This window comes from Tetranychus urticae, chromosome 3 (genome assembly GCF_039701765.1).
Source record: "Tetranychus urticae isolate SD_2017Ah chromosome 3, NJAU_TeUrti_SD_1.0, whole genome shotgun sequence".
Lineage (NCBI taxonomy): Eukaryota > Metazoa > Arthropoda > Arachnida > Trombidiformes > Tetranychidae > Tetranychus > Tetranychus urticae.
The window spans coordinates 19,162,817-19,174,470 of NC_142960.1; the positions used below are offsets into that span (position 1 = coordinate 19,162,817).

General features: G+C 32.6%; 4 protein-coding genes across 5 annotated transcripts; 2 read left to right on the top strand and 2 right to left on the bottom strand.

Annotated features, from left to right (window-relative positions):
* Positions 1 to 3,334: 3,334 nt before the first annotated feature.
* Positions 3,335 to 5,144, top strand: LOC107362882 (superoxide dismutase [Cu-Zn]). 2 transcript variants are annotated; one of them, XM_025161015.2, is made up of 4 exons: positions 3,335 to 3,537; positions 3,600 to 4,042; positions 4,126 to 4,407; positions 4,758 to 5,144. In XM_025161015.2, the coding sequence occupies exons 1-4, from the start codon at positions 3,447 to 3,449 to the stop codon at positions 4,866 to 4,868; spliced, it is 927 nt and encodes a 308-aa protein (XP_025016783.2). In that variant the 5' UTR covers positions 3,335 to 3,446; the 3' UTR covers positions 4,869 to 5,144. The 2 variants fall into 2 exon arrangements, with proteins under 2 accessions (XP_025016783.2, XP_025016784.2); XM_025161016.2 differs by having other exon boundaries at positions 3,642 to 4,042.
* A 1,553-nt stretch (positions 5,145 to 6,697) lies between these two features.
* On the top strand, positions 6,698 to 8,829 carry LOC107362876 (uncharacterized). Its single transcript, XM_015930015.3, has 2 exons — positions 6,698 to 6,803; positions 6,869 to 8,829. The coding sequence occupies exons 1-2, from the start codon at positions 6,796 to 6,798 to the stop codon at positions 8,787 to 8,789; spliced, it is 1,929 nt and encodes a 642-aa protein (XP_015785501.1). The 5' UTR covers positions 6,698 to 6,795; the 3' UTR covers positions 8,790 to 8,829.
* Positions 8,826 to 9,561, bottom strand: LOC107362892 (cytochrome b5). The gene is made up of 2 exons (XM_015930031.2): positions 9,358 to 9,561; positions 8,826 to 9,217 (listed from the first exon to the last, which is right to left on the bottom strand). Exons 1-2 carry the CDS (start codon positions 9,472 to 9,474, stop codon positions 9,017 to 9,019), a joined length of 318 nt encoding a protein of 105 aa, XP_015785517.1. The 5' UTR covers positions 9,475 to 9,561; the 3' UTR covers positions 8,826 to 9,016.
* Positions 9,562 to 9,976: 415 nt separating this feature from the next.
* Positions 9,977 to 11,463, bottom strand: Mtl (Rac family small GTPase Mtl). Its single transcript, XM_015930028.3, has 2 exons — positions 11,172 to 11,463; positions 9,977 to 10,773 (listed from the first exon to the last, which is right to left on the bottom strand). Exons 1-2 carry the CDS (start codon positions 11,324 to 11,326, stop codon positions 10,293 to 10,295), a joined length of 636 nt encoding a protein of 211 aa, XP_015785514.1. The 5' UTR covers positions 11,327 to 11,463; the 3' UTR covers positions 9,977 to 10,292.
* Positions 11,464 to 11,654: the final 191 nt, after the last annotated feature.

Sequence of the window (11,654 nt, forward strand, 5' to 3'; positions counted from 1 at the left end):
AAAAGTATCGCCAAAGGCTCAAATTTTTTAGTAAAGAGTTGAGACTTTATGAGTTTTGTAGGGAAATGAAAACTGAACCCATTGGTGCTATTAAATAATCCATTCGATAGACAGTTTTTGATAAAATCGAGGTCAAAGTTTAAACTTCGATCGCCTTTTGTACAGTTGTGTGACCAGATTTTTGTATTAAACTTTTCTTTGCTGATGTAACTTTTCATGGGTAACCATACAACGTACTTATTTTGAGAATTAAAACTTTTCTTTTTCTGTAAAACTGGTTAGTTCGATTTTCAGTTGAACCGATCTTATTCTGTTACCGTACGAGTTAATGGGCTGAAACTTATTATTTGTGCCTTAAAACTAGTTTCGCACACTATGGATTGACTACTTTTATCAATCCAACAACAGTTCTCTTGATTTTGGCCATTGGCCACAAAACTTTAAGCCTCGATATTTCGGAAATGGTGGCCCCTACATTGACCATTCTTTCACCAAACATTGGTTTCATTATGGGCTATAACATTATATGACTAAATATCGAATGGAGTCTGAACTAATTCATTTAATAGTATTTGTGTTTAGTAACCATTCAACTCAATTCAATCAAGTCTATGATCTGTCAACACAAGTAATGCAATGTTATATCTTTTTTTGTAGAATCTTGAATGATTTGAAATTTCAATATATTATAGTCCATAATGCAATCTAATGTTCAGCCGAAGAATGATGTTCGTGGTAAAATACGTTCTCGAAATATCGAGACTCAAAGTTTTCAGACCAATGGCCAAAATCAAGAGAACTGTTGATAAATTGGCAAAATTATTAAATTCAAGATGTGTACCATCAATTTTTATGCATAAATGATAAATTCTAGCTCGCTATTTCATATGGTCACAGAAAGAGATCGGCTTAAGGGAAAATCGAACTTGATCTGTTTTACAAAAGCATGAAATGTTATTTCGACAAATTTGCTCATTTTCTGGTTGCTAATCATAAGTTACTCCTCAAGAATGAATTTCATGAAAAAAAAGACTTCGATAGCTATACAAAAGGCGATCAAAGTTTCAACTTTGACCTCGATTTTATCAAAAACTGTCTATCGAATGGATTATTTAATAGCACCAATGGGTTCAGTTTTCATTTCCCTACAAAACCCATAAAGTTTCAACTCTTTACTAAAAAATTTGAGCCTTTGGCGATACTTTTTGCATCACAAGTTGCAAGTTTAACCAGAAAATTGCTTCATTTACCAAGATGTGTGTTTAGATGAGTTTTGTTTGTTAAATAAGTTGTTGCTCGTGCATTTAAAGCCCAAATATCATTAATTAAATGCGCTAATAAGAAGTTTTTGAATAGAATTGGGTTATTAATCAGTAAAGAATTAATTTGGTGAAAGAATGCTGATCGTAGGGGGTATTATTCTCGAAATATCGAGGCTCAAAGTTTTAGGACTAATGGCCAAAACCAAGAGAACTGTTGATGAATGAAAAAAAGTATTGCATCCATGATGTTGGCAAACAGTTTACATGGACAAATAATAAGTTTCAGTTCGCTAACTCTTGTGGTCACAGAACTAAGTCGGTTTGAATAAAAATCGAACTAATCTATTTTATAGAAAAAGAAAAGTTTTATTTCTCAAAATAAGTACGTTTTATGGTTACATATATAAATTTACATTAGCAAAATGAGTTACATTGAAAAATCTGGTGACACAACTGTACAAAATGCGATCGAAGTTTCAACTTTGGACTCGATTCCCTTGAAAACTATTCAACGGAGAAATCTTTGAGTCGCACAAATGGATGCAGTTTTCATGTCCCTACAAGAAAACAGAGTCTAAATTTGCAAGAAATCAATTTTTGTCCGTTTCTGTCCATTCGTGTCAATGTGTACATAAATGTGATAATTGGGTTCATTGTTTTTGCAGTAACAACTTGTTTCCTGTCTTAAACTTAACAATCAAGCCTAAACAATTCGTCCTTATATTTTCAGTCCAAATACTTTATAAATATTCTGGTAAATTGCACTCTATGTAACAATTTTGCATCCTCTGTTCATTTTGCGATCTTCTTGGTCATACAATGTAATATGGACATGAGATTCTAAATTTGTACGGATTTTAAGTAAAGAGTAAGCACTAGTGTGATTACTTTGACTTAAAAGCTCTCAAGGCTTGCGAGATTTGGTAAAATTGTAGTTGCATGAAAATAAAGTTCATTGGTGCAATTAAAAGATTTTATGATCGAATTTATGTTTGCGAAAAAATATCGCTCAAAGCTTAAACTTCAATTGCTTTTAAACCAGATTTTTTATCAAATTCATTTGTTCTGATGTAATTTTTAATCGTCACTCAGGAACTCATTTCAGAAGATAAAATTTTCTGTTGCTGTACAACGGTCACTTTGGTTTTCGGTTTACGCTACTAAACGTTTAGCTGTTTGTGTCAATATGATACTTTTTAGGTCTAAACTCTAGGCAATCGATTTGCTTTTAGGTAAATTATTTAATTATGTCACCATGAAAATTATATCCATTATGAGCATGTAATTGTTTGAGTAATGAAAACATGATTCAGCTAAAAGGTTGAATTACAGGAAAGGTGTAAAATTGATGAATACAATTGTGAATTGAATACGAGTGTAAAGGTTTAAATGAAGCAAAATAGGGAAACCAAGTTCAAGGCTTGGAGACTTCAATTGATTAACAATTGTCCAACTATTTAATGGTTGCACCAACCAATTCACTATATTTAGCATCAAATGAAACGCTAGATAAATTGAAGTCAATATTAAAAGCATGATATTGGGTGAATTAAAATTAAAATTAGTTGCATGATTCTACTATTGTGAATCTTGATAATCACATTCAAACTGACGGATATACAGTTAGCCGATTTTGTTAAACAATTGAAAATCACTCAGGCCTACAGGAATGATGACGATGAAGAGGAGGAAGATGGGAAATCTTTATTAATATAATAGGACTTCCTTGTGGCCTAGGAATCATGATACATCAAATTTAGATTTCAACAAATCATTTAGTTACTTAAAATGCTCATGATAACATTTCATTAGTAATGATAATCCGTCTACAGTTGGTTTGATCAACATTTACACTCCTTTTATCCGTTGTCCAACAATCTTTGCAAAGTACAAAATAAAGCGAAATGAATTATTCAATGTTGATTAAAAATTGTATTGCCATTGGGATTACCGTGCAATTGACTGTTATTTGTTTATCTACCATTAATTGTCAATATTATGGCGATCCATATTCAGCGCCATCAAGTAAGGACCAATTACATTGGTTGATAGTGCGTTTGTTTATTTTGAATAACTTATTTAGACTTTCAAAAATGATTTTTATTCAATTTAGTTAATCGTTTTGATTATCGGTATGGAAATGGACCCAATTATGGTTCAAAGTATGGTTATCCATCGCAATTTATGGACTCAAATAAACCACCATTTTCTTCCCCTGACTCTATGATTGATGCCAATAATTATTGGAGACACTTTCGTGAACGTTACCCACCAGGTAAGACAAACTCTTGAATATTGATTTATCTATTATTAATCTGACAATTTATACTCAACCAGCTCCACCTCAACCCTATCAACCATTGTCATCTTTGAATTCAGCACCAGGCTTATCTCCATATCCATCGTCAATACTTCCTTATCATCAACCACTTTCTGCCTCCGCTTCTTCACTGCAATCAGGGTTGGCTCAGCTGTCTCCATCGTCTGCTCAATCATCTTTAACTGGATCACCAGTCTCCAGTCAACCACCTTTATCAACGTTTGACGCTAAATATGGTCTAATTCCGGGTCAAGTTAATTTCCCTGACAACTCAGTTACATTTGATCATAGGTTCGGTTGGGTTCCAAGGTATCCAAATTATGCTCTTTCTTCTGGAAACAACTATTACATGTCTCAGGGTCAACCTCACTCATATTCCAACCCTAAAGTTACTCGTGGAACTGCCGAAATCAAAGGGTCTGATAATAAAATCACAGGATCCATTAGTTTTGAGCAGGAGGTAAGAAATATTCCAATGAATGATTCAAAATACAAAGACTACTCTGTATTTTAAACATTTTTACTCGTTTCTTTCTTCAACAGGAGAATGAACATGTAACCATTCGAGGAAAGATACTTGGCCTTTCTCCTGGTGCCCATGGTATGCATATTTTAGAGAAACCTTTGACTGGAAACGATTGCTCATCCGGAGGTGATCATTATAACCCACAGAAAACTGAACATGGCGGTAAATACGATTGGATTCGTCATGTTGGTGATCTGGGTAACATTTTTGCTGATCGAGACGGAATAGCTTATTTTGATCTCACTGATCAAATAATAAGTTTATCGGGAGGTTACTCTGTATTAAACCGAACCATCGTGGTAAGATTTTTACTGATACTTCTTTACCTTACATGAAATAAGTATTAATAGTTACCCATAGCAGTTGAAAAAAGCTGAATAACCAAACAAGGAAAATTATCAAGTGTACAAAAACAGAAAATCATTGTACAAGTCACATGAAATGAATGAATATAACTGCATGACCATCAGAGTATTTAATCAATTTAAAGATAAAAAAAGTTAATACCCTAATCTGGTTTCATTATTAGCAATAAAATCACATGTATTAACCAGATTCCAAGTCCTTGAAGATCATCTCATTTCTATTAACACATTTTTTTGTTTATATTTTTCTTATCATTGCTTTTTTATATCTTGGTCAAATGAAGGTAACTGAGAAAGCCGATGATTTAGGACGTAGTGGTGACCTCGAAAGTAAACGAACAGGAAACTCTGGACCTGCAATTGCTTGTGGCCTAATTCAGTTGGCTAAATTTTAGAATCCATTTTCCACCAAGGACATCAATCAAGAACCATTTGTTGACAAATCTGTACAACTTATTTTTTTACGTTTTCCTCCACTCATCTTCATTTTTCATTTCTTGTATGTTTTTGCCCTTCAATCTTTGCGATTCTTTTCTTATTAGCAAATTGATACTTGTTTTATCATGAATCCTTTTTATCTCAATACAACAGTGAGAGATTTAATCACATGTATTACGAATATTTCCTCAAAGTTGCTTCATAATAAAACTTGATTTCAGGAGAGAAAGAAATTCAAACATAAGATTTCGTTTGGCTAAATCAAGAAGCTGAGTGTTTATACAAGTCAGAGTTGGTCACAGGATTTAATAGAATTAGTTGTGAGAGGTTTTGTCTCTTCACTCGATAATCACACGATTTTGACAAAATTAATCAAAGATTGATTAACTCTTCAGGCAAAAACCTATTGTATTGTTCAAGAGTGGTCAGCCGTAAAGAAAAATATATTACAAATTGTGAGTGATTGCTATACGCAATTAGTGAAGACAGGTTAATGTTGGTTATGAAGGAACATTGAACGAGCTTGATAAATGTGACCATGAAAGCTGATGAGTGTTTTATGTTCAAGATAAAATAAATTTTTACGTTGAGTAAGTATAGTAAATTTTACAGATGGATTCAGGCTTTTACTCTTATGGTGTTTACTCACGCAACAATAAATTATCAGATTCATCAGTAGGTTAAACTATGATTAGTAAATTTTATAGAATTACCCAGATAATTAACATAGATAATTAAAGTCAATTGAAATCTGGCAAATATACAATATTTATTGTTTTCTTTGTACATTAATATTTAAATTTTTCGGTAAATATTGGGTAATATTCGGTAATCAGTGTTGCACTGAATATCAATAGAAGAAAGATAATTGAAGACAGCTATTATCGACTATTGAATATGATTTGAAATTTTCAAACGAGCTGATTGTGTTAGGTGCATTTGCCCTGCACCAGATTTTCTGGAGTTTTCTACTTCATTATTAATTTTAATCATTCTATACCTATATTCATATCATGAAATACAAGTGGATAATACATTGAGTTTGCTGATACTTCTGGCAAAACTGGTAAAATTGAACGAGAAACGCAAACGTAAAAATAACGTAATTCAGATGTAATTCATGTAATTCTAAGAAACAGGATTGATTCGCTTTTAGTTTGATTCTTTTTCTGGTAAATCAACTTATCATTGAAATACAACTTGATGAGTCTTAGTGAGTGCGTAGATAATGATTGTACCTAAACTCAAACTGATCCTTTATTGTAACCAAATGATGATTTTTAATGTTTCGCGTTTTAGGAATTGAGCTAACTTGAAATCGTCTGGGTGTAATGAGAACAATTATTGTATTGTCGGTCAAAATAGGTTTGATGGTTTGTTGACCTTTTTAATTTGTCCTATTTAACCGTATATTTAAATTTTTTACCACACTATAGCTTGTTTAGAGAAATTCATTTAATTTGATTCCATTTGGTTGGACCAAGAGTAAGAAAAATAAAAACAAACAGTTTGAAATACAATACACAAGAAAATTAATTCATGATTATGATGATTTCGCCATAAGGTAGTCAATCAACCATCAACTAATTTGAATGTCAATCTGATAAACAAACAGTAATTAAAACAAATGAAGAGATGATTTGATAACCGAGAAAATGTAATATCCAAGATTATACAAAGGATAAGCTAACCAGAGAGTCTAAGGCAGAGACCAGTTTTTTTTGGGTGAAGGAAAAGGGGCGGCAGCACTGTTTAACCGGAGAGCTAAGCTACCGCAGTTTTGGAGGGTAAATTTTGTATAAAGTAAAGCTAGGCAAAACACTACAATGAAAGATTATTTGTTTTTAATTTTAATTGTTTAATGTCAATAATTAACTGGCCATTATGAATAGGTAAGTGTAATTGATCTATTTATTTTTGTCATTTTATTTAGATTGTTTGTTTTATCTCTATACAGGTTAAAGAAAAATCAGAGCTTTTTGGAGCCAACATCGTCTTCACCATTGCCTTCACTTCTATCAGCATCCTCAAGTTCAACACATTCATCCAGATCTCTATCTCCATCCCATTATTCATCTTCAGATGTATCGTTTACATCATCATCATCAGGATCATTCAAAGACTCACGTCCACCCTCTCCAGTGCTATCACCAAAAGAGTCTACAAAATTGCCATTCTTATCTTCAAAAATGGACAGAGATATAAAGAGCTATAACCACAATTTGTCAATATCTGAGGATATGTTTTCTGACTTTAGTGTTGAAAATCTTCGCAGTGGAACTCCTCATCTCGATGAACTTTTAAGGTCTAAATGTACTGTAGATTTGAAAAACAATGACCTTTCTCAACTTTCATTTAAGCATGTGCAATATATGCTGGATGACAACCAAAAGTTATCTGATGAGGTCTCAGCGCTGAAAGCAAAACTGAATGTTATCAACGCGGATTATGTAAATCTCTCGTGTCAATATCAACAACTTGAATCAAAGTGCCAAACACAAAACAAGGAATTGATTGAACTTGAAGGAAAAGTATCAGCTCTAACTGTCAAACTAAAAGCTGAAAGTGAAGCTAAACTTGAAGTCCAAACCAAATTAGCTTTAGCTGAATCGACAATAGAATCGCTGAACAGACAAATTGGAGAATTAAGTAAAAGTGATTCGACGGCCAGAATACGAGAAAATTACGAAGCAATGTTAAATAGAATACAGCAACAACATGAAAATGAGATTATTTTATTAAAAGGAGAAAACGAAGGTTTGAGATATGAATTGGAAACCAGACAAGCAGAGATAAACAAGTTGAAAGCTGATAGAAATTCTGATAACTTATCAAGTGTGAGTGATCTCAAGCGAAGTTATGAAAAAATCCTCCAAGATACTCATGACAAGAAAGAATATGAATCTATGTTGAAGAAAAAGGATGAAGAAATCGAATCTCTACAAAGGGAAATTATTGGACTGAAAAGCAATACATCAAATCAATCATCAGCTCCATCATTCTCTGATAATAGTTGTAAATGTGTAAAAAAGACACTGTCTCAAAGCGATAGTGATTATGTAGCAGAACTCAAGGAAGAATTTGAAAAATGTTTAGTTAATCTTCAAACTCGCCGAACACAAATTGCCTCACTACAATCCCAATTGACTGGGGTCAAAAAAGACAATACAGAACTCAGAGAGAAGTTGAAAGAGACCGAGAAAAAACTTTCTGAAACCAACGAATTTTTAAGCAGTGCTCATGAACCATGGCTTAAAGAAGTCGAAGCTCGATATGAAGCTCAATTCGAAAGGGATTTGAAAGAAGCCATCAGAGTTATGGATAAAACACAAAGAGAAGAAATGGAAAGATCATTTAATCAACGTTTGGAGGAATATGTGAATCAACTGATTGATTATATCCAATCATTTTCTGACACAGACTACACAGAGCGAGACCAAGATCAAATGCACTTTATTTTTGCTCCTTTGAGGAAACTTTGGACTGCAATCAACTGTAATCTAGATGACCGTCTTAATGAACTTGACCAAAAACAACAATCCATGTTAGAAGCCAAAGAAAATTTGGAGAGAGCTTTAATTTTATCAAGAAGCCTAGACACTTCAGTTCCACAGTCATCTTTAATCCACCAGGAACTAGAAAAGATCAAAGAGGATGGAATGCACATGAAAGCTAAATTACACAAATATAAAAAACATATCCATCGTCTAGTGGAAAGACATGAAAGAAAAATTGAAGATTTGCAGAATCAATATGTCAAAACTATAACCGAAAAGGAAAGAGAATTTAAAAGACGCGAAGAACAACTAATTAAGGAACTGAGTAATGATCCATTAGCTATTTGTCGGAAACTTTCCAGGCATGTCAACTCACATTAATCATTAAATTGTAAATGTAAATGGACGATCTTGTACTTTAGTTATGTTGTGTTTATATTATTTATCTCAATACCATTTTGCACCAGGTTAACCAGACAAGGTTTACAACATTGAAAAAAGTCTAACATTTTGCATGTTATATCGACAACAAATTGCGACGTTTCGTGTAATATTAAAAAGAGAATTATTTATATGTAAAGATGAACAAACGTCCAAAATGACGTGATTTAGATTATACAGCATCTTGAATTTGTGGCGGGTGCGGACTCCTCTTTGGATTTCTGTTCAAATCGGTCCTCTTCATGGAGCTCACCAATTTTATACTTTTCCATTAATGTGCGAGCATCTGTTGAATGACCAACATCTTCAAAATCCTCTGTTGAATCTCCTCCTGCTTTCTCTAATAAAACTTCTTCTCCACCAGGATGCTGATGAAAAATGGATGGAAAGATAAAATTAAATTAGTCCAAAATTGTGGCAAAACAAAAGATAATACACTAAACAATCATCAACAAAGTGAGACGTAGCAGGTTTAATAAGAAATATCCATCAAGATAAATTAGCCTACCTCTTCAAGGAATGAGGTAACATCATAAACACTGTTGTTAATCACAATCCAAGTTGATGATCTATCCTTGTGTTGTTCAACTTCAGATAGACGATATATTTTGGTTTCTTCAGTCATGATGAATGAATAATCTGAACCCGAGTGATGATAGTTACAATAACACAGTAAATGAATAAAAAAGAATTGAATACTTCAAGTATCAAGAAGATAAATGACAAAAAAATTAAATTACTGCTGCGGATGTTGTTCAACCTTAAACTGTTTGCACACTCTCCATGCGGAGCAAGCATACCACGTGGCAAATTTGGAGGAGGATTTAAGTTACCAAAAATTAATCAAAGAAGGGTGTTCCTTTTGTTATTACATTTAACTAATTTTAGATTTGATTTTATCCATTTTGGAATTGATCAGTCATTGTAAATTGAACTGGACTTGACTTTGAGAATGTTTTGAACTTTTCTGTTCATCAATTGAACTTTAATTTTATAACCTCGGTTGTATCTTTTATTGTATTGACCTTTAATGAAATGAATTTTAAAAACCTAATTCTGTTCTATCTTTATATTAATTATCTTGAATAAATTTTATACTGAAGAATTATGAATTTATCACGGAAAAATTGGGTTGAAAGGTTAAGTTTTATGTATAAAATAACTAATGATTAGCGAATTTACATCGAATTTTATGGCAATAAGAATTAAGATTGATCATGATTTGAGATCAAGGAATTGAATAAAATGCATATTTATAAGTATAATTCCTATTGTACAAATAAGCATAAATCAAGATAAAATAATGACTGGTGTGACTTGGGGAGAAGAAATGGTAAAAATTGACATAAAAGTTGACAATGAGAGTTAAATTGATTATCTGAGATTTCAAGACGAGATATTTCCGTAAAAGTTGTAGAATGATTAAAAGATTAAATAGAGAGATCACATAAGGTTACACAGTTTTTTGTTGTTGTGGTAAGGATGAGAGGCTAAAGGTTTAAGAATTGCTCGAACAGCTTCATCGAAGACTTGTTTGACACCTCTTTGAGTTAACGCTGAACATTCAAGGTATTTATAAGCTCGAATCTTTGAGGCCATTTTTATACCTTGTTCACGTTTGATTGGTGCGAGCCCTTGAGAGCTGAGATAGTTAAGAGTTTCATTATCCTCTCTTAGATCTATTTTGGTCCCAACGAGAAGTATTGGTGTATCCGGACAATGATGTCTTATTTCAGGATACCATTTGGTTAGGATATTGTCAAATGAGGAAGGTGACACAACGGAATAACAAATGATGAAAACATCTGTTTGTGGATAACTTAAGGGTCGAAGTCTATCATAATCTTCTTGGCCAGCAGTATCCCATAATCCTAGAGTGATGGTCATTCCCTCGAATACAAGTGTAGCCGAATAATTGTCAAATCTGGTGAAAATAATAAAAATTGTAATTGTTACAAAAGATAGATAAATAAATTGATAATAAATAGATAATCCATAAATATCGCTGAAATGCAGCAAAATCCAATTTCTACTTCTACCGTCATAGGATATTTATCGATAAAATGTTCAGTAAATGAGCCAATATACAGCTATAATTACATTATGCTTTCAAGGAAACACTCGATATCAAATAAGCATATTATCAACGTAAAAGAATATGTAGATTTGGATTGAAATAAATAAGAAAGGCTATCAGCTAAATAGGTTTGGTTTGGACATTGCTTTAGTTATGGTAGGTAGTAAAAGTCGGACTGGTTATTATGAAGGTTGTTAAATATGTAAAACACAAGGATACTTGATGACGATTAACAATCTACTTACACAGTTGGAACATATTCACCAGGAAATTCCTCGGTTGTATAACTAATTAAAAGGCAAGTTTTACCGACAGTACCATCACCAACCACAACACATTTTATTGGTTTATTGATAATGCACTGGTTACTGCTGACGGGAGGTTTATTGTTAACTTGCATTATTAATCAAGTTATCAAGGTTAATCATTATCCAAAATAGTACATCGAAAATGAAAAATTGATGGCACTCAAGCAAACTAAAAATACAAAAAGATTAACACCAAAACATAAACAAGTAAAGGACCCAAGCAAGCTGAAGGAGAGTTCACTGCATGAAGAGCTAGTGACCATAGTAACGAGTCTTTATTTCAAAGAAAAATGTTATTCGAACTGTTATTTTGACCATTTTTCTGTTCAAAAATTTACTTTGAGTGCCTTAACGCTGAAAATTGATCTCAAGTGAATAAATATTTTTGAAAACTCAAACACCTACAAATACGATCGCTAG